Source organism: Cervus elaphus, chromosome 21, assembly GCF_910594005.1.
Source record: "Cervus elaphus chromosome 21, mCerEla1.1, whole genome shotgun sequence".
NCBI classification, from domain to species: Eukaryota; Metazoa; Chordata; class Mammalia; order Artiodactyla; family Cervidae; genus Cervus; species Cervus elaphus.
Genome location: NC_057835.1, coordinates 56,714,598 through 56,740,021, shown reverse-complemented (window position 1 = coordinate 56,740,021; position 25,424 = coordinate 56,714,598). Strand labels below are relative to the sequence as shown.

Sequence of the window (25,424 nt, the reverse complement as noted above, 5' to 3'; positions counted from 1 at the left end):
ATAAATGTGTTTTCTACCATTTCCAGGAATCATTAGAGATTCAACCTGTAAATACATTTCAGAATGGCAGGGCTATCGGTGCTTTGGGATGGAATATGCGATGATGGTTATCGAAAGCCTGGATTCCGACACAGAAACTCGAAGACTCTCCCCGGTTGCTATAGTGAGCAATGGTTATGTTGATCTCATTAATGGTAGGTATTCAGTGTAAATCAACTAGGGTTACTCAAAGCATTCGCTCTTTATTACATTCATGCACATATCTCATAAATTATCTATCACAAAGAACTAGCAAACATCTGAACTTCCTTGCCTTCTGATTGTAAGAAAGATCTAAAGAAGGGAAAGAGACTTGACTCTTCAGCAGTACCCCTCCCATTAGAAAGCAGGCAATAACTCCAAACTGACCATTAAAAGAAGAGGAAGAAGGATGCTTTGAGTGATCTTTATAGGTATGAATGTGGCATAAATACATTTAAGAAAAAATTGATCTGAATGTCTGCAAAAAAGAAAAAACACCCAATTTTCCTTACATAAATTAAAAAACTGATAATGTGATATTTGTAATACTTGAGAATGAACAGTGTCAACCCACACCTTTCATTTTCATGAATCCTTGGAAGATTGAATCTTGAAGCAGTGTGTTGTGGGGTTTTCTGTTTGGCTTTGGTTTTCTCCATCCTGATTTCTTTGACTGTGAAGACTATCTGTCAAGCTCCAGAGTCTAGGTCCCTTCCATGCTGGTCCTTGGTGGCTCTCATATAATGGAAAGCAATGGTCTCCTGAGGATTCAGATCAACTCTAGTGTCCAAGAGTTTTAGAATAAACAGGTGAAGTTCTAAAAGCTACTTAAAACAGAGGGCAAGGACTCTCTGTATATCCCTGAAGTGGCATTGGGGGCTCAAATGTTAGTCCCTATTCATGCTTAGAGTCTTTGAAATGCTGAAGGGGCACATAACCAGGATCAGAAAGATCTCTCTGTCCTGGAAATGTCACAACATGTACCAGAATATTCTGAAATTCCCCAAATAGCCAGTACCCTACAAGTTCATTTTTTTTAACTTGTTGAAGAGACTAGAATGAGGTATGTCAGCTACATGATTTTGTCGCCCCTCAATTCTGCTCCAACATATAATCTGCCTGGTTTCTATGACCTACAGTCAACTCAGTTTCAAATTCTACCTTTCAGATTTTATAAAGCAGAGAAATCATGGAAAGAATTTTAAACCAGTAAGTGACTAATGAAGAGGTGTTCAAATTGCTCTGTTTCATATGGGGAAAGATTTTATTCTATTTATTTTTACATTTTGCTTTTCCTGAAAGGCAATACAAGTTTTCCATTTATAATAGTGATATGACATTTCTCTTTTAAGTAAATTTAAATTTTAAAAAGTGACTGTCTAAGGGTAAAGAACCCACCTGCCAATGCAAGAGGCATGAGATGTGTGCTTGATCCCTGGGCTGAGAAGATCCCCTGAAGGAAGGGATGGCAACCCACTCCAGTATTCTTGCCTGGAGAATCCCATGGACAGAGGAGCCTGGCGGGCTACAGTCCATAGGGTCACAAAGAGTTGGACATGACTAAACTGACTTAGCACACATGCATGTCAGTTTCATGAGAATATAGTTTAATGATAAATAATAACAACGTGGCAAAAATTATGAGAGTGTTAGAAGGATTATTGAAGCTTGGGATGTCTCTACTAGGTGGAAAGAAAAAATTCCAAGATAAAATTTGTACATACCACTAAAGTTTCCCTCAATTTTATTTGTTTTTAAAATATCGCTTATGTTATTCTAAATTTTTTATTCTATGCATAGAAATGTTTGTGTCCAAAACCCACAAAGAAGGTTTATTTGAAAGCAGGATTTATGTTTTTAATGCTAAGGGATATGTTATGCTCTATTTGAGCTTCAGAAGTTTATATTGATGTAAAATTCAATCAAAGTTCAGTTATAAATATTGATCATTCCAAGCAAGCTAGGAAATTGAGCAAAACTAATGAATAAATACTGCTCATACTGTTCATACAAGAAAATTAGAGATACCAAGGGAACATTTCATGCAAAGATGAGTTCGATAAAGGACAGAAATGTTATGGACCTAACAGAAGCAGAAGATATTAAAAAGAGGTGACAAGAATACACAGAAGAACTATACAAAAAAGATCTTCACAACCCAGATAATCATGATGTGTGATCACTCACCTAGAGCCAGACATCCTGGAATGCGAAGTCAAGTGAGCCTTAGAAAGCATCACTATGAACAAAGCTAGTGGAGGTGATGGAATTCCAGTTGAGCTATTTCAAATCCTGAAAGATGATGCTGTGAAAGTGCTGCACTCAGTATGCCAGCAAATTTGGAAAACTCAGCAGTGGCCACAGGACTGGAAAAGGCCAGATTTCATTCCAATCCCAAAGAAAGGCAATCCCAAAGAATGCTCAAACTACCACACAATTGCACTCATCTCACACGCTAGTAAAGTAATGCTCAAAATTCTCCAAGCCAGGCTTCAGTAATACGTGAACCATGAACTTCCAGATGTTCAAGCTGGTTTTAGCAAAGGCAGAGGAACCAGAGATCAAATCGCCAACATCCACTGGATCATCGAAAAAGCAAGAGAGTTCCAGAAAAACATCTATTTCTGCTTTATTGACTATGCCAAAGCCTTTGACTGTGTTCAATCCAGTTCAGTTCAGTCGCTCAGTCGTGTCTGACTCTTTACGACCCCATGAATCACACACGCCAGGCCTCCCTGTCCATCAACAACTCCCAGAGTTTACTCAAACTCATGCCCACTGAGTCGGTGATGCCACCCAGCCATCTCATCCTCTGTCATCCCCTTCTCCTCCTGCCCCCGATCCCTCCCAGCATCAGGGTCTTTTCCAATAAGTCAGCTCTTCGCATGAGGTGGCCAAAGTACTGGAGTTTCAGCTTCAGCATAAGTCCTTCCAATGGACACCCAGGACTGATCATCTTGACTGTGTAGATCACAATAAACTGTGGAAAATTCTGAAAGAGATGGGCATATCAGACCACCTGACCTGCCTCTTGAGAAACCTGTATGCAGGTCAGGAAGCAACAGTTAGAACTGGACATGGAACAACAGACTGGTTCCAAATAGGAAAAGGAGTATGTCAAGGCTGTATATTGTTACCCTGCTTATTTAACTTATATGCAGAGTACATCATGAGAAACACTGGGCTGGAAGAAGCACACGCTGGAATCAAGATTGCCGGGAGAAACATCCATAACCTCAGATATGCAGATGACACCACCCTTTTGGCAGAAAGCGAAGAGGAACTAAAAAGCCTCTTGATAAAAGTGAAAGAGGAGAGTGAAAAAGTTGGCTTAAAACTCAACATTCAGAAAACTAAGATCATGGCATCTGGTCCCATCACCTCATGGGAAACAGATGGGGAAACAGTGGAAACAGTGAGAGACTTTATATTTTTGGGCTCCAAAATCACTGCAAATGGTGATTGCAGCCATGAGATTAAAAGATGCTCACTGCTTGAAAGGAAAGTTATGACCAATCTAGATAGCATATTAAAAAGCAGAGGCATTATTTTGCCAACAAAGGTCCATCTAGTCAAGGCTATGGTTTTTCCAGTAGTCATGTATGGATGTGAGAGTTGGACTGTGAAGAAAGCTGAGTGCTGAAAAATTGATGCTTTTGAACTGTGGTGTTGGAGAAGACTCTTGAGAGTCCCTTGGACTGCAAGGAGAACCAACCAGTCCATCCTAAAGGAGATCAGTCGTGGGTGTTCATTGGAAGGATTGATGCTGAAGCTGAAACTCCAATACTTTGGCCACCTCATGAGAAGAGTTGACTCATTGGAAAAAATTCTGATGCTGGGAGGGATTGGGGGCAGGAGGAGAAGGGGACGACAGAGGATGAGATGGCTGGATGGCATCACCGACTCAGTGGGCATGAGTTTGAGTAAACTCTGGGAGCTGTTGATGGACAGGGAGGCCTGGCGTGTGTGATTCATGGGGTCGTAAAGAGTCAGACACGACTGAGCGACTGAACTGAACTGAACTGAATGAATAAATACATCAAGAAAATTCATCATTCCATATCTCACTGCTGTGTATATATATATAATCCCAACCACTTTAAAACTGAAGTGCAATAGAGAAGTTTCTTACAAGTCATGTTACATGTGTTCTAGAAGTGTCTAAATTCAGATGAAATTGTCCACTTTCTTTTGGCTTTTGAGAGAGTTTAATGGAATGTTATTTTTCACATTTCTTCTGTTTATTTATGATGTTGACCCTCCAATAGTACCTATCCTCATTAACAAAAATATTAAAATAACATGAAGGAATGTTAAAGGCAATAAAAACACACTTAAAGGTTTGTCAAGTTAACAAATTATCTATTGAACAAATGAGTGTGAAAGAAATAATACATCAGTGATTTGGACATTGAAATGTGTGTATTTTCTAGGTACAAGCTGTATTTTTAGCAAATTAGCTCTGTTACAGTGTATTTCCCAATAAATGATTTGAGAAAGTTGGTTCCCCACCCAAAATCACATTTGATAGGAGAAACAGGAGAAAGCATCAAGCATTTTCTTCCTCACTGTGGGGCCTGGACTCAAACATGATTATTAAAGTAGATATATAAATAAATCTGCTATTTCCTTTAATAACCTTCCAATGCAGATCCTCAACATATTAATTCACATTCTGACCCTGGGCTGTCTAAAAGTAAGGATAGTAGAGAGGGAGTTGCTTCCCTGCTTTCCTTAAAAAAAAAAAAATGTTTTCATGTCACCCTTTTTTGTTTGTTTAAAGTCCGTCCAGAGTTTTTATTTATTTATTTATTGGCCACACTGTGACTGTTGCCATGCACAGATTTTTGTTGCCATGCACAGATTCTTGTTACTGTGCATGGGCTTTCTCTAGTTGCAGCGAGCATGGGCTGCTCTCTAGTTGTGGTACACAGTCTTCTTGTTCAAGTGGCTTTTCTTCTTGTGGAGCACAGGCTCTGCAGTACACAGGCTCAATAGTTAAGGTACCCGGGCTTAGTTTCCCCATGGCATGTGGGAATCTTCCCAGACCAAGGATCATATCTGTGTCCCCCACATTATCAGGCGGATTCTTAACCACCGAACCATCAGAAAAGACCCATACCTTCTTTTTTAAGGCAAGGCTTGAGAAATAGCTTAGATCACTGAATGGACAGGTAGACGGATAATGACTGTAAATGCTGAACTTGACCACTGCAATTTATTTTGAATACAATTACACTTCAGTCTTTGCACTAGTGATATTCATAATATGGAGCATGAACTTTCATTTGTGTGGATATAGGCCCACAGGATCATGGCTGGTGTGCCGGGTACACATGCCAGAGAAGACTGTCCCTGTTTCACAGCATTGTGGCTCTGGGCAAATCTTACGAGGTCTACTTCACGGGCACCAGTCCTCAGAATCTTCGACTAATGTTGCTTAATGTTGACCAGGACAAGGTAAGTCAAGATAGAAATAATTTCTTATTTTATTATTGGTTCCAGGTGTGTAGCAAAGTGATTGATTCAGTTGTACATATACATGTGTCTATCTGAAACTAACACAACACTGTTAACCAACTATACGCCAATATAAAATAAAAAAATATTGTAAATAAATAAATAAAGTAATTATTGATAGGTATGTAAAAAATAATAAAAATTATTTCATTTATTGACTTTGTCAAGAAATGCATTTTGTCATTCAGTAATTCTGTGAAGATTATTTCTGTTCAGTTATTTTGAAGTGATTTATTTTAAAAAGTCTAAAAACCAAAAAAAAGAATTACTGGGGAATTCCCTGGCAGTCCAGTGGTTTAGACTCAAGGCTTCGGGGAACTAAGACCCAGCATGCCGTATAGTGTGGCCAGAAAAAAATAATGAATAAACTTAAAAAATCAAAGGCTTAAAAAAAGAGTTATTAGTGTTATTTGCATATATTTCTATCCGCTAAGGACTTTACTTCCTTCCTTGTCCTCTGGAACATCATCAGCCTTAGAGCTCCTTTTCAGGAACCTTTCACTAGGGTACCACTTTCAGTAGGTACCTCCTGTCAGTTGGGTACCACTAAGAATACTGTGAATCCAGACAGTTTTATCAGCCTGAGAGCACACAGGAGTTCCCAGCACCTCTCCCCATATGTACTGGCTTGTTCTCCTACATCTGAGGTGTGACAGTGAGTCGTATGATTTGAATGATTAGTAAGCAAACCTGAACTTTTATGTAAAAACAGCATGCATCTAAAACTGGTCCTTTAGGATTATATTGCCATTCTTCCATGCTGCTATTATTTATATATGTCAGAAATACACCTTTGGAACTTACTTCAGAGATCACAACACATTATCTAAAATCTCTTCAATGATGTCAGCTCTTTGCTGTAAAATGAATTCTGCTGGGATAATTAACATTATGCTATGTCAGTGGGAAAAGAGTATGAGGCTAAGTAGAAGTCTCATACTATAGATTTTTTTCCTAAGAGTATGAGACTCAGAATTCCCAGAGTATCAGGAACTGATACTCATCAGTAATGAATATGAGACGAAGCAGAGAGAGGAGTAAGGAAAGGAGACCCTTGAAAATGGCGAGAGCATTTCCATCCTTTCAGCTGCTCGAGATAAAACCTTGGAATCATTCTTTATTCCTCTCTTTCTCTCACATTCCTCATCTAGCCCATCTGCAAATCCTATTGAGTGTTCCTGCGAAATGTCCAGGATCTGACCACTTCTCACCTCCAGTGCTCCTATCCAGCTTGAGCCAACATTATCTCCTCCCTGGAGTGAGGCAGTTCCCTCCCAACGCCTCCTCCTGCTCTGCCTTTGCCCTCTCTGTGGTCTGTTCTCAGTAACCACCGAGATACCTTCAAAAACACAGATCAGAGCAGGCCATGCCTGTGCCCCAAACCTGCAGTAATTTGCCCATTGTCTCTGTACAAGAGCCGGAGTCCTCACAATGGTCTACGGGGCACCTGAGAATCTCCCCCACCCCTTAGCAGTCTGACTTCTCCTCCAGCCATGCTGGGCCCCTTGCTATTCCTCACCACACCAGACATCTTACCCCCTGGGCCTGCGTTTCCGATGATGGTAAGTCTGCCTGGAACATTCTACATTCCACTCCCAACTTCCTCAACTCTCTCCTTTGTAGGCCTACCCTGACCACCCCTCCCTGCTGGCTCGCCCAGTTACTCAGACTCTGATCTACCTTTCCTTTTTTCCTATGGCACTTCTCACCTTTTAGCATGCTTCATACTCTAATTTTCATTATTTCTATTATATATTGTCTCTCCCTATTCTAGAATGTAAGCTCAAAGAGGGCGGGGACTTTTGAAAGTTCCTAAAATAGTGCCTGAATCAGAAAGGGACTCAATTTTTTGAGTGAAAGAGAATATTTACATGTAGCTTATCAGATTTCTTGTAAATTCTGCCCCACCTTTGCAAAAGCCTTAGGTCTTTTGCTTTATCTGATAACATGAAATATGGGGGATGAACATGAAGGATGACCCACAGTTAATCAGAATAGTTATTTTGACTGATTTTTTTTTAATCTTACTAACAAAATTTTCTCAGAGATGAGCAGTGTTTTCAACATTAAGTACCTAATTTTGTGTGGTTGCATTGTACAGAAGAGCACTGCTAATGCTCCCAGTTCCCCTGCCCCGGAGTTGAAAGCCTGCGTTGAATGTCATCTTTAAAAGGAATTCTTTCTTTAAAATAGAGGTTGTCCTCTAGTATTTTTTCTTACATTACATTCTTTCCTATGAATGCGTGCATGCTCAATCGCTCAGTCATGTCTTACTTTGAGACCCTATGAACTGTAGCCCACCAGGCTTCTCTGCCCATGGGATTTCCCAGGTAGGAATATTGGAGTGGGTTGCCATTTCCTTCTCCAGGGGATCTTCCTGACCCAGGGACCAAAACCAAGTCTCTTTCTTCTCCTGCGTTGGCAGGCAGATTCTTTAGCACTGCACCACATGGGAAGCCCTTTCCATGAATTCACACACACCTTGCATGCCTGCATGCATCCTAAGTCGCTTCAGTCATGTCCAACTCCTTGAGATCCCATGTTGAATGTAAATCTGTTTAAAGTTTTTAGTTTAATATTTACCCTAAATCCATAAAACTTTGTTTTAATATTCTATGGAAGGCATGTATAAAGAATATTTTTGAAGTGCTGAGTTCTAAGTATTCTGTTTCATTGTTCTCTTTAGATGTAAAAATGTTGTTTATTTTTAACAGGCTGTTCTGGTAGGAATTTTTTTCCCCACACGTCAGCGTTTGGATGTCTATGTGAACAATTCACTGGTCTGCCCGCAAGATACAGTGTGGAACTCCCAACAGAAACATTGTGAACTTACTAGACAACTGTATACAGGTATTTGCTCAGAAAAATACAACATACATTGTATATGTACTTAATGGTGTATAAAATTCTTCATAGTGTTTCATTATTAATATTTTAAGTTCCTTAGCCCGTGACAAATACACAGAAAATAAATGTTTACCCACGGTCCACCATACACTAAGATGTGTTCCTTTATAACATGTGTGCCCTGAAAGATCCCTCCTGATGGAATTCTTATCTATCTGCAAATCTGCAGATAACAGTCTGTATGGCTATTCCTTTGCCCTGGGAACATTTATATGCTACACATTTAGTTCAGTTATATCTGCATACAGAAGAGATTTCACTTAGAATGTTCACCCTATGTTTGCTTCACTTCTCTTTCATAGAGGTTAGAACCTAACTTCATTGGTAGTCACCAGAAGTATTGCCGAGAAAGTTAGCATAACACCAATTGAACACTGTGAAATAAATATGTGAAGTAATCTCTGGATTTAAAGGAAATATATGAAAGAAGCTAATTTGTGCATTTACCAGTGTTGCAAAACCGGGATTTATCTCTGCTCCTGGAAGTCTTTTTGTTAAACAGGGTCCTAATAAGGCCAGTCTACTCCTTTCCACATGTGCTACTTATCATCATATTTTAGCTGCGCCCCCTAATCTTGGTTAACGATTACATCAGTGTGTGCTGTAGATCATAATAGAAGCTAGACAAGAGAGTATGAATGAATAACCCATAATCATTACTGTCTGTGAAGCAAGTCCTACTTGTACTAATATGAATAGCTGCTATTTCCAGAGACGTTGCTATGTGTCAGGCACTGTGCTAAGTGCTTTGTATAAAATAACTCGCTGTTCCTATGTCCTAATAATAACCCTCTGAGGTAGGCACAGATGGGAAACTGAGACACAAGGGGGTGAAGTAATTTGCCAAGGTCTTTGCCTTAGCTCAGGCTGCCATAACAAAATGCCATAAACTAGATGGCTTAAAAACAGAAATTTATTTTTTTACTATTCTGGAGGCCGTGAGATCAGGATACCATTATGATCTGGTTCTGAATACTTGCAGATGGCTGCCTTCTCGCTGTAATCTCAGGTGGCAGGGAGGGGCTGGAGAGAGCTGAGTTCTCTGGTGTCCCTTCTTGTAAGGGCCTTAATTCATCATGAAGTCCCCACCCTCACGACTTCATCTAAACCTAATTACTTAGCAAAGACCTCATCTCAAAATCCTGTCACACTGGGGGTTATGGCTACCATATGTGAATTTGAGTGGGGGGGACACAACCAGTCCAGAGCAATATCAGAGCTGGTAGGGGCAGAGCAAGGTACTGAACACATAGAGTCTAGCTCTATAACCCATGCACTTTGTTATGCTCCATGGCCTCCTTGTGAATTAGGAGAGTCAGTGTTATTTTTACATACAAATGATTGCACCTATTTGCAGCTTAATTTTTATAATTTTTAACTCTTTTTTAAAAAAACACAATACTTTTCATACAAAGTACTCTATAATTCAAGTCAAGGAGAAAGAAAGAATATCAACAGGCAGAACTTAATAAATTGGTTACAGGGAATTGATTATAGAAGTCTGCAAAACAATACCACCACTGCTCTTTTAGAAAATTTTTTTCTGAAATAGCATTGTTTTTAGACAAACATTTTGCTTTGACACTTGGAATGAGAAATGATAACCCTGTATTATGACTCTGTACGTATCTCTTTAGGTTGCCCAAAATGTGAAGGCATGAGAAAGTTATCTAGAATAAGTGATATATGCATCTCTAATGGTAGCTTGAGAACAGCTTCAGTTTATAATACAAAAGCACACGCTTCAGATTCATGGAATGTTTAGGCCAAATTGCAAGTAGAACTTATACTAGTAGATGTTAAAAAAATATATAGTAATAATGAAATGGCTTCTTAATGCCGTTGTTTTGAATGTCTATTATGTTAGTAAGACATAATCTCTTTTTTCTAAGATTCTAATTTCTTTTCCTCAGCATGCTCAGTATGAAATGTGGTAAGAAGCTTCATACCACATTCCAGTATTATTGTACAGTCAGACTTTGTGTTCAATATGTGTTAGTGGATTTATTACTTCTTGGACATTTTTTATTCTCTGCCCTAAAAATCATTTATATATATTTATTAATTACACATATATGTATATATAATCTCATCACTTTTACAAAAATTCAGTGCCCTAGGAGAATTTGTTTTACATTAACTGAAGGGTTTTCAGTCTGAAATGTAAACTTTTGTTATTGATGTAAGATCCTTCTGAGATCTTTTCGTATAAACTTTATTTATATTATATACTTTTGTCCTTAGTAAAAATAAAAGCGCTGAATCATCAGTTTTCCTTAAGAGCTTGTATATAGCACTGCATAAACTAAATGGCTACATTTTTTAATTACAAAATGCCTTTAGTCAAGGCTTTAAAATTCTGAAAACATAAATAGTGTTACAACATAGATTTCTAGTTTATAATTAGATTTTATTTCTCATTAGTATTTGTCTATAGCTAGTTGTTTTCTAAACTAAATTTAATACATAATTATTATTAATGGTCTTATTTTAAAAATTGACTAATTTTGCATGTCAGTTCTATAAATGTTTTTGCTTTTAATATGCACATTTTCCTGTGAAAGAATGATAATATTGAACTTTTTCAGAATTTCCTACATTTTAAACAAATATTAAATACTGCATGGTAATTATGATAATATAAATAAATTTAACTGTGCTATTTTGGCTTTTTTTCCTTTACAGAGCCATTACTTCCTAACCTGAATTCCTCTGTCCTTGGTGAGAACTACTTTGATAGAACCTACCAGATGCTTTACCTTTTGGTTAAAGGAACTATACCTGTTGAAGTTCATACCACTGCAGTCATATTTGTCTCTTTCCAACTACCTGCTGTAACAGAGGATGACTTTTATAGCTCTCATAATCTGGTTAGAAATCTTGCCTTGTTCCTAAAGATACCAAGTGACAAAATCCGTGTCAGCAAAGTAATACGAGGGGAGAGCCCGCGGAGGAAGAGATCCATGGAGCTCACGGTTGAACTGGAGATTGGTGATCCTCCCCCTCGGTTTGTAACCAATGACACCACAGGTATGAAAAGTAGACACTTGAGAAAGGGTAATGTCATTACCAAAACCACATCCATAAATAACACTATTGAGGCTTGGTAAGCCAGGCCTCAGGAAATCCCACCAACCCCACATCCTGACCCTCTTAGGACCTGGAGACCCTTTTCTCTGCTCTACTCCTGTAATCCCAAACTCTTTTGAATTATGAAGAAACTTCAACCTCTATTTTGTTATTGTAGCAATTAATTACTTTCACAATAGGATTTGACCTAACGAAAGATCCAAAAAATGGCCTAAAGAAGTGACCTTCTAGTTGAGACATTCAGGATGAAAAGAGTTGGTCAAAGTGGGTGGTAAGAATACTGGAGCTGAGGAAATAGGTAGTTCGAGTTTGGTCCAATTGAAGAAGTGGAAAGGACCCAGAAGATCTGCAGCAGAAGGTTCCAGGAAGTACAAGCTGCTGGAGACGAGGTTGAGAGGTAGACAGGTGCTAGATCATGGGAAACCAATAGAGGTTCTCCCCTTTGTAAGCCAAGAGAAGGACAGTAGGGGTCTTCCTAAGGGAGATAAATAAACCCTTGGAGATTATGAGAGGTGGAGTAGTAGGTTGGATTTCTAAAGTTACCTGTTTATACTAATAAGTACAAATGTGCAAGAATATGTCCTGTCCTTCATTTCTGTGAATGACCTAATCAGCCTTACTAGCCATCACCCCTTTCTCTGTCCCTCACTCACTATACCCTATTTTCTAGGTATCAGAGATCAAAATAAGCTCAGCTATTCCATCAAAGGTAACTTTGGTGGCTTAAATTATGGTTTCCTTAGGCTGACTCTAGTTGAGCATTTGGTTAAATGTTCAGACCTTCAGATTTTCTTCCTCTCCATCTTTTCAAGTTGGTATCTGAATGTCAAGGGGCTTTCTTGACCTCAGACCCTCGAGTCACCCTCTTGTCCTCATAATTTCTGTGACAGGGTGGGTGGTCTTCTCTGCTCTGCCTGAACCTCTCTGTGGTGCAACTGAACTTTCCTGGCCTCTTGACATGCAATCACGTTCTCAGCTGTAATTCCATGCTGTTGTCTCTGGTGGTCAAGCACAAGTGTCTAGGCATACGCCTCTCCAAGCAGATGAGATCTGGGTCTCTGTAGGAGGAAGATTAGCATCCAGCTTAAGCTTCAAGTCCCTTTGCTTGTACAAGTCCTGGGATGGGCTTTAACTTTCAAGACCCTGAAAGAAGGGTCCACTTAATAATGTGGTCAAATAATTGACTATTATTATAAAAGTTGTACATATAAGACTTATTCTTAAAGAGAGTCTCCATGTTGTATAAAGTTCAGACTCAGAAAATCCTCATCTACCCCATTCCTGTTAAGCATCTGTTTCATTCAACTCCCAGGCTCTCTTATGTGTCCACCTAGGTACTGAGTATTCTCATCTTCTGCCACTAGAGTCATCACTCATTTCCCCAGGAGGTTGGCTTCCAAGCGTTAACCCCATGCACCTGCCATGTTGCTCTTCTGGAATTCTACCAGTTAGGCAGGCCAAAGCTTCCTCCCTTGTGGGGATCAGCCTGTGAAAAGGCTTGCATGAATGGAAGGAAGTACTGATCAGCTCTCTGTTGAAGGAAATAGGAAGCACAAGCTTGTATTTGCAGCCAGATCTTCCAGCGCTTCCCTGGTGGCTCAGCTGTTAAAGAATCCACCTGCAATGTGGAAGACCTTGGTTCGATCCCTGGGTTGAGAAGATCTCCAGGAAAAGGGAATGGCTATCCACTCTAGTAGTCTGGCCTGGAGAATTCCATAGACTGTATAGTCCATGGGGTCACAAAGAGTCAGATACGACTGAGCGACTTTCACTCTCTACGCAGTCATAGGTTACTCTCCTTCATCAGCCTTGGGTTTCCTTATATCTACAGGGTCAGGGCTTTGAGATCAGTATAGTCTCTAATTTAGTCCAGGAGTTGCATCAGGTTCAGATACAGGTCTGTATATACAGATTGTTCACTGACTCTAAAAAAATCCTTGGTAAGCCCTTACATGTATTGAAGTCCAGTACCTACTACACTAGCCACTCTAATGTCAAAAGAAACTGTGATTTATTTCCTGTATGTAATCTAAATTGCTTCACATACAACCTCTCCTACCCTCCATTCTCTAAAAGTAGTTTTATCTTGCTAGCCAGATTTAGATATAAATTGGATATTTAGATACCCAGATATAGGCACACTGCAGTTTAAGAACATGGAAATAGGGGCAGGAGGAAAGATAGGCCAACAGCTTGTTTCTAAGAGTTAAACTGAATTAGGACTTGAGGTGTCAAGGAAAGCCCTACAACCTGGCAAGGAGTGACATCACAGCAAAATTTTGGAAAGTGGCAAGAAAGATAAGCATGGAGGAGTACTTCTGGCCCCTCACAGCCTTCACAAAGTGTTAGGACATCCAGAAGTTTCCAGGTGTCCTAGAAAGTGGTTGCTTAAGTACTGAGGGGACCTCTGGACAAAGAGTAATGTCAGGAAAAACAGCTCTTCAAGTGAAAGTCTTTGGTTTCTAGCTGGCAGTCAGCAGAAATGGATGCCTTCACATGTCGGATGGTCAGAGAGGACCTGTTAACCATGCCGACAGGTCAGATGTGCCACCGTGCACCAAAAACCAGCGAGGAAGATGGTTGTAGCAGTGTATGGGTGTGAAGCACCTTGGTACAGCTGCCCATAACCAGAAAGCCATCTTTCTGGCGAGTGTGTGGGTGGGGAGAGTCTGAAAGACTGCCATTTATCCGGAAGAGACTGAATCAACCAGAACAGGCCTTTAAAATGGACAGGGACTAAAAATACCCGAGACTGTGATTTTCAGTGGCAGGTGAGGACTTCTGCCCGAGAGCACTGCCACCTGAGCACGCTAAGCTTGAGGGCCTCGCCTTTGTGGAAGAAGCTCGATGACTAAAGCCCTCAGGGCATGAGTCTGGGTAGGGAAGGTGCTAGAGACATAGGAACAGTACACCAAAACATTGGCTGCGGTTGTTGGTTTTTTTTTTTTTTTAATATTTTTCTGTTTCTTTTTCATTGGAATATAATTGATTTTACAATGTTGTGTTAGTTTCTGCTGTATGACATCACGAATCAGCCATTGTTGTTGTTGTTCAGTCGCCCAGTCATGTCCAACTCTTTGTGACCCCATAGAGTGCAGCACGCCAGGCCTCCCTGTCCATCACCATCTCCCAGAGTTTGCCCAGTTTCATGTCCATTGCATCAGTGATACCATCCAGCCATCTCATCCTCTGACATTTTCCCAGCATCAGGGACTTTTCCAATGAGTCGACTGTTCACACCAGGTGACCAAAATACTGGAGATTCAGCTTCAGCATCAGTCCTTCCAATGAGTATTCAGAGTTGATTTCCCTTAATATTGACTGGTTTGATCTCCTTGCTGTCCAAGGGACACTCAGGAGTCTTTTTCAGCACCACAGTTTGAAGGCATTAATTCTTTGGCAGTCTGCCTTCTTTACAGTCCAGCTCTCACAACAGTACATGACCACTGGGAAGACCATAGCCTTGACTATACAAACCTTTGACAGCAGAGTAATGTATCAGCTTTTCAACACACTGTCTAGGTTTATCATAGCTTTCCTGCCAAGAAGCTGATGTCTTCTGATTTCATGGCTGCAGTCACCGTCTGCAGTGATTTTAGAGCCCAAGAAGAGGAAATCTGTCACTAGTTCCACCTTTCCCCCTTCTATATGCATGAAGTAATGGTACTAGATGACATAATCTTAGTTTTTTTTAATATTTAATTTTAAGCCAACTTTTTCATTCTCCTCCTTCACTCTCATCAAGAGGGTCTTCAGTTCCTCTTCACTTTCTGCCATTAGAGTGGTATCATCCACACATCTAAGGTCGTTGATATTTCTCCCACCTATTCTAATTCTAGCTTGCAACTCATCCAGCTCAGCATTTCTCATGATGTGCTCAGTGTATAGGTTAAATAAACATGGTGCCAGCAGACATCCCTGTTGTACTGCTTTCTCAATCCTGAACCAATCGATTGTTCCATACAGGGTTCTAACTGTTGCTTCTTGACCTGCATACAGGTTTCTCAGGAGACAGGTAAGATGGTTGGTATCCCCATCTCTTTAAGAGTTTTCCACAGTATTTTATGATCCACACAGTCAGAGGCTTTAGTGTAGTTGATAAAAGAGAGGTAGATGTTTTCCTGGAATTTCCTTTCTTTCTCTATGAACCAACGAATGTTGGCAATTTATCTCTGGTCACTCTGCCTTTTCTAAATCCAGCTTGTATATCTGGAAGTTCTTGGTTCTCATAATGCTAAAGCCTAGCATGCAAAATTTTAAGCATGACCTGATTAGATGATTAAGCAGGTTCTGATTAGACCTGGGAGATGAGGCAATTGTCCAATGATTAGATCATTCTTTAATACTACCCTAAGGAGGGGATACATATGTATATATGTGTGTATATATCCCCTCCTTCTTGAGCCCCTCTCCCACTCTCCCATTCCACCCATCTAAGTTATCACAGGTTCCAGCCTTCTAGGTCATCACAGAGCACTATGCTCTATGACAACTTCCCACTAGCTATTTCACACATGGTAGGGTATATATGCCAGTGATACTCTCTCCATTCATCCCACCCTCCTTCTCCCTCTATGTCCACAGGTCCATTCTCTACATCTGTGCCTCTGTTTCTGCCCTGCAAATAGGTTCATCAATACCATTTTTCTAGATTCCATATATATGCACTAATAGACAGTGTTTGATTTTCTCTTTCTGATGGGCTTCACTCTGTAGTTGTTTCTTAAACGGTCATGCTGACTGCAGTGTGTAGAACAGAATGCAAGAGGAATGGATGCCAGGAAGCCAGTTTGAAAGCTGTTTTCGTATCTCTGCTGCTGATGGGTTTACTAGGATTTGGGCAGTGGAGTCAGAGAGAATTAGAAATTGAGAACTGATTATATGTGTGGGGGACAGGTGAAGTAGAAGGGCTCAAGGAGAGTTCCAGGCTTCTCTGGCAAGAGGTGCCCCTTCACAAGGTAAGGAGCCTTAGCGGGGGAAGTAGGTTTACAAGGAACTGCAAAGCTACAAAAAGGGAACAGAAACTACCTACAGTGTTAGAATTAACCTTGAAAATTGTCAGTGTCCAGAGCAAGGAACATTTTTGTTGGTAATTTAATGATAATGTTAGCCACTCATTACTATAGACTATAAATTCGATGATGCTAATTATCCTTCCATTCTGCAATTAACACTCTATTTTTTAAAAAAGTAATATTTGATGATAGACATACATGAGAGTGCTTCACTGCTAAACAAAGAATGACATAGGAAAGTATCAAATTAAGAAACATTTTTCCTGCATGCTATCACTCATTTTTCTTGAAATTATGTTATCACCTTTGTTTTCTTTTCTTTAATTCTAGCTAAAAAATATATATATTCTACAGAGTTTTTTATTTTCCTGACCTCCTTAGTATCACTTTGTCATGTTTAGCTCAGGTACAGTTAGAAACCTGTAGAATTCTTTAATGTGGATGGAGCGAATGGCACAAACGAAAACTAAAGTGGAATATGCTCACACGTTCTCACTATTCCATATTCTTACAGTCCATGTGTCATAACACTTTCCTCACAGGTCAGATGCAGTTATCTGAACTCCAAGAAATTGCTGGTTCTCTTGGACAAGCTGTAATTTTAGGAAAAACCAATAGTATCCTCGGATTTAATGTCTCTTCCATGTCTATTACCGATCCAATCCCCAGTCCCAGTGATTCTGGCTGGGCTAAGGTAAGAAAATGCAACTAGAAAGATGCATTTTGCTATTTAAAACATTGCTTCTTTCTTATTTTAACTGTTCTTCTATTTCAGTACAGTACATGTCTTTCTAATTATTGCCTATTTTTTTTACAGTATTGCCAAAATCATAAAGTAGTTGAAAAAGGAGTGTATCTTCTAAAAAAGTATTTATTGGTATAAAATGTGCTTTGCTTTGATTATTTACAACAGTGCTTCATGAATATGCTCTAGAGGAAATATTGTAATAATATTGACTTCACGCCCTGAACATACTTTTAACAATGAGTGTTGCATTTAGCCTGGCTAAGACGAGTTTGCTACTGAATGTAGTTTACCATGTGCTAACCACTCTACGGCTCATGACCATTCACAGGTGACTGCCCAGCCGGTTGGAAGGTTTTCGTTTCCTGTTCATCATGTGGCCCTCGTGTCTTCGCTCTCAGTGATCACTCAGCCGGTGGCGACACAGCTGGGACAGCCATTTTCTCAACAGCCGTCAGTAAAGGCAGCAGATTCCGACGTAAGTTATAACTCAGAGGCTTATTTAAGTGGACGAATGAACTTATCAGTTCTGGAGGGTGAGCCAGCTTCACTAATCCTGGTACACCAGCAACCTGGGAATGGCACTGCCTCTTCAAATTTGGACTGTTATCTATGAATATCGTCTTTTACTGTTTTTAAAATGTGCCTTTTCTGTGAACTTGTTCCACAACTTGTTATTTGAACTTTTTGTGTAGGAAAAGGAGCGTCTGTAGATGTAAAATTTGAAATGAGACATTTAAAAAGATAAAGTTCTATATACCTTTTTTTTAGGAAAAAACAAAAGAAGCATGGTAACAGGCCAATTGTTGTAATTCTCTACTCTTTTTTTCTTTAGGGTAATTGTGTATCAGTTGGGATTACTGCACTGGCTTTGAAGGCCATACTAAAGGACTCCAATAATAACCAAATCAGTGGACTTAGTGGAAACACAACAATTCCATTTAGCAGCTGTTGGGCCAACTACACAGATCTTACTCTTCTTAGAACAGGTGAGTGTACTATTTTGGATCCTCACATGTATATCCATAAATAAGGATAATTATAATTTCCTTTTAATGAACGAAGTGGTCTATACTACTATGGTCAATAAATTATAGAAATCAGAATGTCTAGCTTACAGAAATATATCTAATATGCAAAACAAGGTGAAAAATAAAATAAGCAATTAAGAAAATTAAAACAGGTAATTTGAAGATGTAGATCAAAATTATATAATGATTCATATTTTCTTTCTCATCCATGTGTAATTTTTCTAAGTTTTCTCACTATGTGAGAATTACATTTTACATGTATAATAAGAAAATTTAATATATAGAGCTTTCAGTTCAAGAAAAGCAAAGGTAAGATAGTGTCAGGTAATTTTAATGTCCCATGCTAGAGTTCAGAGTTGGGCTGGAAAGTGGGTTCTAGTCTTTCTATAAGCCAATGCAAAGGAGAAAACAGGAGCATTTCCATGATTCATGGCTCTCTAAAGATAGAACAGTCGCTCTGATGAATTACAATTTGCTCTGAGATCAGAGCAAATGTCTCCTGTGAGTTCTCATGGAGTATACTCATGATCTCTTCAACATGGTTAACGTAAATATGGCCACAACTCCCACAGCGAGGTTTCTTATGTTATTTCCATGTGGACTGATGGCATAGCTTCAATTGGTAAAAGCCTTTCTACTATGGCAAAAATGATTTGTCCAAAAAATAGGTCTCTAGTGATGACAGATGAATCAATGTCAAAAAGAAGGAAACAGACTCTCTGTGTTGGAGACAGACCAACATTACTCTGTTTACCTCAACCCGGGGCTCATTTAGGACCTTTTAGGCCCTAACTCCTGAAAAAGTTTTATCTCAGCCCTCCCTTTCCTCACCAGTGTTATTTCAAACACACACATACTAAAGGTCAGAATAAAAGCCACAGTAGGGCTTTCCTGGTGGCTCAGTGGTAAAGAATCCATCCATGTGCCAGTGCAGGAGATGGGTTTGATCCCTGATCTGGGAAGATCCCACATGCCACAGAGCAACTAAGCCTGTGTACCACAACTACAGAGCCTGAGCCTTAGAGCCCATGCTCTGCAACGAGAGAAACCACCGCAATGAGAAACTCTCGCACTGCAATTAGAGAGTTGCCCCCGCTCACCACAGCAATGAAAACCCAACACAGCCAAAAATAAATTCTCTTTAAAAAGCCAAAATAAAGAGTCAGAGAAGTTAAAGAAATTCTAACAATAATCTGGATTTTTTTTTTTCATAAGAGCTAAATAGCAAAAGCTAAAATCATTCCAAAAGAGAGAAGCTTGATCTTCCTACTGGGCAGCAATATCTCAACCTAGAGTTTGATGGAAATCAAATCCGGTGGCAATGAGTTCAACATTGTGCTCTGGGGCAAGAACCTGGAGTGTCCTGTAAGTTTCAACAGTCAGCCTCAATGATGGGACCTTTCTATGGGCTATGAGGCACTTGACAAGAACGCCATCTGAGAGAAGGTTGCCCACCTCCCCAGGAAGGTGGACTCAGAAGGTTCCCAGCGGCAAAGACCCAACCTGAGGATCAACGTCTTCATACTAACACTTTCAGTGGCAGTGTTCCAAAGTAACTGGGGGAAAAAAAAAACAAACAAAAAAAACAAAGTAACTGGGATCACTGGAGTGCTGAAGCAATAATGGAGATTTTGGCACTTTTCATGATAACAAAATAGTGCTCTCCTTTTACCCAGTAAATTTTCCTTTAGAGTTCAAAGCTTCCCTTCGAGTGTCTATCTGTTATTTCTAATTCTCTTCCTCCCTCCCTCCCTCCCTTCCTCCTTCCTTCCTTATTTCTTGCTTTCTTTTTCCCCATGAGGTGTAGGCTTTCAGTTCCCTGCTTCTGTACAGTAAGGAAGGTCAAATATAGTCATCTTTTCATGATTTTTAGATTGGTTAGCCAGTTTGTAGATTAAGCACTGTAAAACTGTAAAAAACAACAAAGCATATGCAAGAAAAGTGATAAACTGTCTTTCCATTGCTCCTTGGTCAACTGTACAATGATCAGACAAGGCTCAGCACCCTCAGCTCTCTTCCATACTGTCCTTTGTTTCAAACAGCCAGTCCTGGGCACTAGGAGAGAACCCCTAAGAAGTAGGTATTGAGGTTCCAGAAAGAAAATCTATCCAGAGTCCTCCCGTCCATAGCTGATGAGCAGATAAAAGTGAAAGTGTTAGTTGCTCAGCCCTGTCTGACTCTTTGTGACTTCATGGACTGTAGCCCACCAGGCTCCTCTGTCCATGGAATTCTCCAGACAGGAATACTGGAGTGGGTAGCCATTCCCTTCTCCAGGGGATTTTCCTGACCCGGGATTGAACCTGGGTTCCCTGCATTGCAGGTGGATTCTTGAGCATCTGAGCCACCAGGGAAGTTAACTATAGCAGATAGAACACTTCTCACTCTGAGCCCCTCTCTACACTTGTTTATATTTCAATTCATTTGACTCAGTTTCCAAAAGTACTTCATTAGGGGTTATACAATATTTGTAAGTTGATGAAAACCCAGTTGGAAGTGTATGAAAACAAGCAGATAATCAAAGGAAGTCAAACACTGCTGATTTTTTTTCCCCCCAGGGAAAAATTTTAAGATTGAATTTATCCTGGATGAGTCTGTTCGGGTGGAGTCCAGGCCTCTCAGCCTGGCCCCGCAGTCTGTCTCCAGCCCAGGCAGTAGCAGCAGCGGCGGCGGCAACAGCAAGGCATCCACGGTGGGCCCAGCTGCCCAGAGAGTGACTACAGTGATAAGCTGTCTGGTGGGAAGAGTGCTGCTCCTGGAAGTATTGACGACTGCAGTTGTGACATTGAATGTACTCTAGGTAAGCATGCTACATGCTGTTTGTCCCCAAATACTAAAGTATCAGAAAATGCTTACTGAATAAAGACAGCAGCGTGGCACCACTGTGGACACAAAGACAGTCTCAGCCACTAAGAAAGTTGTTGCCCACCCAGCAGAGGCGGGGGTCGGCGGTGGCCTGCTGCAGGGCTGGGGGCACTGAGTGCATCAGTGCATGCATGGGACCTTTTGAAGGAGGTCACCATGATCTTCATTACCTCCTTCATAGTTTGGCCCCAGGTCAAATAACAGGAAGGGAACACAGTCCCACCCATCAGCAGAAAAAGATTTACTGAGCATGGCCCCACCCATCAGAACAAGACTTAGTTTCTGCCTCTGTCAGTCTCTCCCATCAGGAAGCTTCCATAAGCCTCTTATCTTTCTCCATCAGAGGGCAGACAGACTGAAAACCTTGATCACAGAAAACTAACCAATCTGATCACATGGACCACAGCCTTTTCTAACTCAGTGAAACTATGAGCTGTGCCTCGTAGGGCCAACCAAGACAGACGGGTCATGGTGGAGAGTTCTGACAAAACGTGGTCTACTGGAGAAGGGAATGTCAAACCACTTCAATATTCTTGTCTTGAGAACCCCATGAACAGTATGAAAAGGCAAAAAGATAGGACACTGAAAGATAAACTCCCCAGGTCAGTCGGTGCCCAATATGCTACTGGAGATCAGTGGAGAAATAACTCCAGAAAGAATGAAGAGACAGAACGAAAGCAAAAACAATGCCCAGTTGTGGATGTGACTGGTGATGGAAGCAAGGTCTGGTGCTATAAAGAGCAATATTGCATAGGAACCTGGAATGTTAGGTCCATGAATCAAATCAAATTGGAAGTGGTCAAACAGGAGTTGGCAAGAGTGAACATCGATATTTTAGGTATCAGCAAACTAAAATGGACTGGAATGGGTGAATTTAACTCAAATGGCCATTATATTTACTACTATGGGCAAGAATCCCTTAGAAGAAATGGAGTAGCCATCATAGTCAACAAAAGAGTCCGAAATGCAGTACTTGGATGCAGTCTCAAAAACGACAGAATGATCTCTGTTTGTTTCCAAAGCAAATGATTCAGTATCACAGTAATCCAAGTCTATGCCCCAACCAGTAACGCTGAAGAAGCTGAAGTTGAACAGTTCTATGACCTACAAGACCTTCTAGAACTAATGCCCAAAAAAGATGTCCTTTTCATTATAGGGGACTGGAATGCAAAAATAGGATGTCAAGAAATACCTGAGGCAAAATTGGCCTTGGAGTACAGAATGAAGCTGGTCAAAGACTAACAGAGTTTTGCCAAGAGAACACACTGGTCATAGCAAACACCCTCTTCCAACAACACAAGAGAAGACTCTACACATGGACATCACCAGATGGTCAACACCGAAATCACATTGATTATATTCTTTGCAGCCAAAGATGGAGAAGCTCTATACAGTCAGCAAAAACAAGACCGGGAGCTGACTGTGGCTCAGGTCATGAACTCCTTATTGACAAATTCAGACTTAAATTGAAGAAAGTGGGGAAAACCACTAGAGCATTCAGGTATGACCTAAATCAAATTCCTTGTGATTACACAGTGGAAGTGAGAAATAGATTTAAGGGATTAGATCTGATAGACAGAGTGCCTGAAGAACTATGGACGGAGGTTCATGACATTGTCCAAGAGCAGGGATCAAGGCCATCCCCAAGAAAAAGAAATGGAAAAAGGCAAAATGGTTGTCTGAGGAGGCCTTATAAATAGCAGTGAAAAGAAGGGACACGAAAGGCAAAGAAGAAAAGGAAAGATACACCCATTTGAATGCAGAGTTCCAAGGAACAGCAAGGAGACATAAGAAAGCCTTCCTCAGTGAACAATCAAAGAAATAGAGGAAAACAATAAAATGGGAAAGACCAGAGATCTCTTCAAGAAAATTAGAGATATGAAGGGAATATTTCATGCAAAGATGGGCTCAATAAAGGACAGAAATGGTATGGACCTAACAGAAGCAGAAGATACAAGAAGAAGTGGCAAGAATACACAGAAGAACTATACAAAAAAGATCTTCACAACCCAGATAATCATGATGGTGTGATCACTCACCTAGAGCCAGACATCCTGGAATGAGAAGTCAAGTGAGCCTTACAAAGCATCACTATGAACAAAGCTAGTGGTGGTGATGGAATTCCAGTTGAGCTATTTCAAATCCTAAAAGATGAGGCTGTGAAAGTGCTGCATTCAATATGCCAGCAAATTTGGAAAACTCACCAGTGGCCACAGGACCAGAAAAGGCCAGTTTCCATTCCAATGCCAAAGAATGCTCAAACTACACCACATTGCATTCATCTCACCCGCTAGCAAAGTAATGCTCAAAATTGTCCAAGGCAGTCTTCAATAGTACATGAACTGTGAACTTCCAGATGTTCAAGCTGGATTTAGAAAAGACAGAGGAACCAGCAATCAAATTGCCAACATCTGTTGGATCATCGAAAAAGCAAGAAACTTCCAGAAAAACATCTACTTCTGCTTTATTGACTATGCCAAAGCCTTTGACTGTGTGGATCACAACAAACTGTGGAAAATTCTTGAAGAGATGGGAATACCAGACCACCTGACCTGCCTCCTGAGAAATCTGTATGCAGGTCAAGAAGCAACAGTTAGAACTGTACATGGAACAACCAACTGGTTCCAAATAGGAAAAGGAGTACATCAAGGCTGTATATTGTCACCCTGATTATTTAACTTATATGCAGAGTACATCATGAGAAATCCTGGGCTGGAAGAATCACAAGCTGGAATCAAGATTGCTGGGAGAAATATCAATCACCTCAGATATGCAGATGACACCACCCTTATGGCAGAAAGTAAAAGAAAAACTAAAGAGCCTCTTTATGAAAGTGAAAGAGGAGAGTGAAAAAGTTGGCTTAAAACTCAACATTTGGAAAACTAAGATTATGGCTTCTAGTCCCATCACTTAATGGCAAATAGATGGGAAACAATGGAAACAGTGACAGACTTTATTTTGGGGGGCTCCAAAATCACTGCAGATGGTGACTTCAGCCATGAAATTAAAAGACGCTTGCTCCCTGGAAGAAAAGTTATGACCAACTAAGACAGCATATTAAAAAGCAGAGGCATTATTTTGCCAACAAAGGTCCATCTAGTCAAAGCTATGGTTTTTTCAGTTATCATGTATGGATGTGAGAGTTGGACTATAGAGAAAGCTGAGCACTGAAGAATTGATGCTTTTGAACTGTATGTTGGAGAAGACTCTTGAGAGTCCCTTGGACTGCAAGGAGATCCAACCAGTCCATCCTAAAGGAAATCAGTCCTGAATATTCATTGGAAGGACTGATGCTGAAGCTGAAACTGCAATACTTTGGTCACCTGATGCAAAGAACTGACCAATTTGAAAAGACCCTGATGCTGGGAAATATTGAAGGTTGGAGAAGGGGATGACAGAGGTTGAGATAGTTGGATGGCATCACCAACTCAATGGACATGAGTTTGAGTAAACGCCAGGAGTTGGTGATGGACAGGGAGGCCTGGCATGCTGCAGTCCATGGACTTGCAAAGAGTCAGACATGACTGAATGACTGAACCTAACTGAACTGAATAATTTAGAAGGAGAATGAAGTATTTCAGTACTAAAAGCCAAGACTAAATTTAAAATTTAAAAAAAAAAGTCAGGATGAAGGGAAACAATAAGGCTGCCTTTCTGGGAGGGTGGCAGAACAACTGGAGCCTGGGGCTTCAGGAAGAAATAATCCATTCTTCCCTCCTCCTGGTAGAAGCTAATTAGAAACCAGCTGTCAAGGGAGAAGCATAATTTGAAAAGTCTCAACCCTGCCTCTTGTAGATAATAGAGAAGATGGGTCTGGAGCTGAGGGATCAAAGGTAAAGAGCAGCACACAAGTTATTGTATTTTAATGCCAGTTTTTTTGTCCCCAGAATTCTAGTAAGAGTAAAACTTGCTGTCCATTTTATAGTAATGTGATAGGTACTGCTTAAGTTCATTTCTTTCTTCCAAGAAGCATTAAAATACAAAGTATAAGTACTGCTTATTATTATTATATTTGTACATTATTATTATATGTGTACATTTTGTGTTTCTTCATTAAACACATTTTTTTTCCTAATTATCTTCACTGACTTTCTCCCTACCTATATCTTACAACTTTGGAATTTTACAAAATTCAGAAAATCCTATTTTCAAGTCATTGGTAAATGATATTGTTCTTGGTGTTTTTTAGGACTTTTTTCCCAGATGAAAAAGTTAACAGCTTCCCCTTTGCTA

At 40.2% G+C, this 25,424-nt stretch overlaps 1 protein-coding gene across 1 annotated transcript in view; it reads left to right on the top strand.

Annotated features, from left to right (window-relative positions):
* The window catches only part of PKHD1L1 (PKHD1 like 1), a 167,617-nt gene that overhangs the window by 140,269 nt on the left and 1,924 nt on the right, over positions 1-25,424 (top strand). Inside the window, exons 70-77 of the mRNA XM_043880265.1 lie at positions 27-194; positions 5,324-5,481; positions 8,256-8,391; positions 11,134-11,478; positions 17,096-17,247; positions 17,630-17,776; positions 18,134-18,287; positions 20,885-21,126. Coding sequence (XP_043736200.1) covers positions 27-194; positions 5,324-5,481; positions 8,256-8,391; positions 11,134-11,478; positions 17,096-17,247; positions 17,630-17,776; positions 18,134-18,287; positions 20,885-21,126 — 1,502 coding nt within the window. The remainder of the gene's footprint in view (positions 1-26; positions 195-5,323; positions 5,482-8,255; positions 8,392-11,133; positions 11,479-17,095; positions 17,248-17,629; positions 17,777-18,133; positions 18,288-20,884; positions 21,127-25,424) is intronic.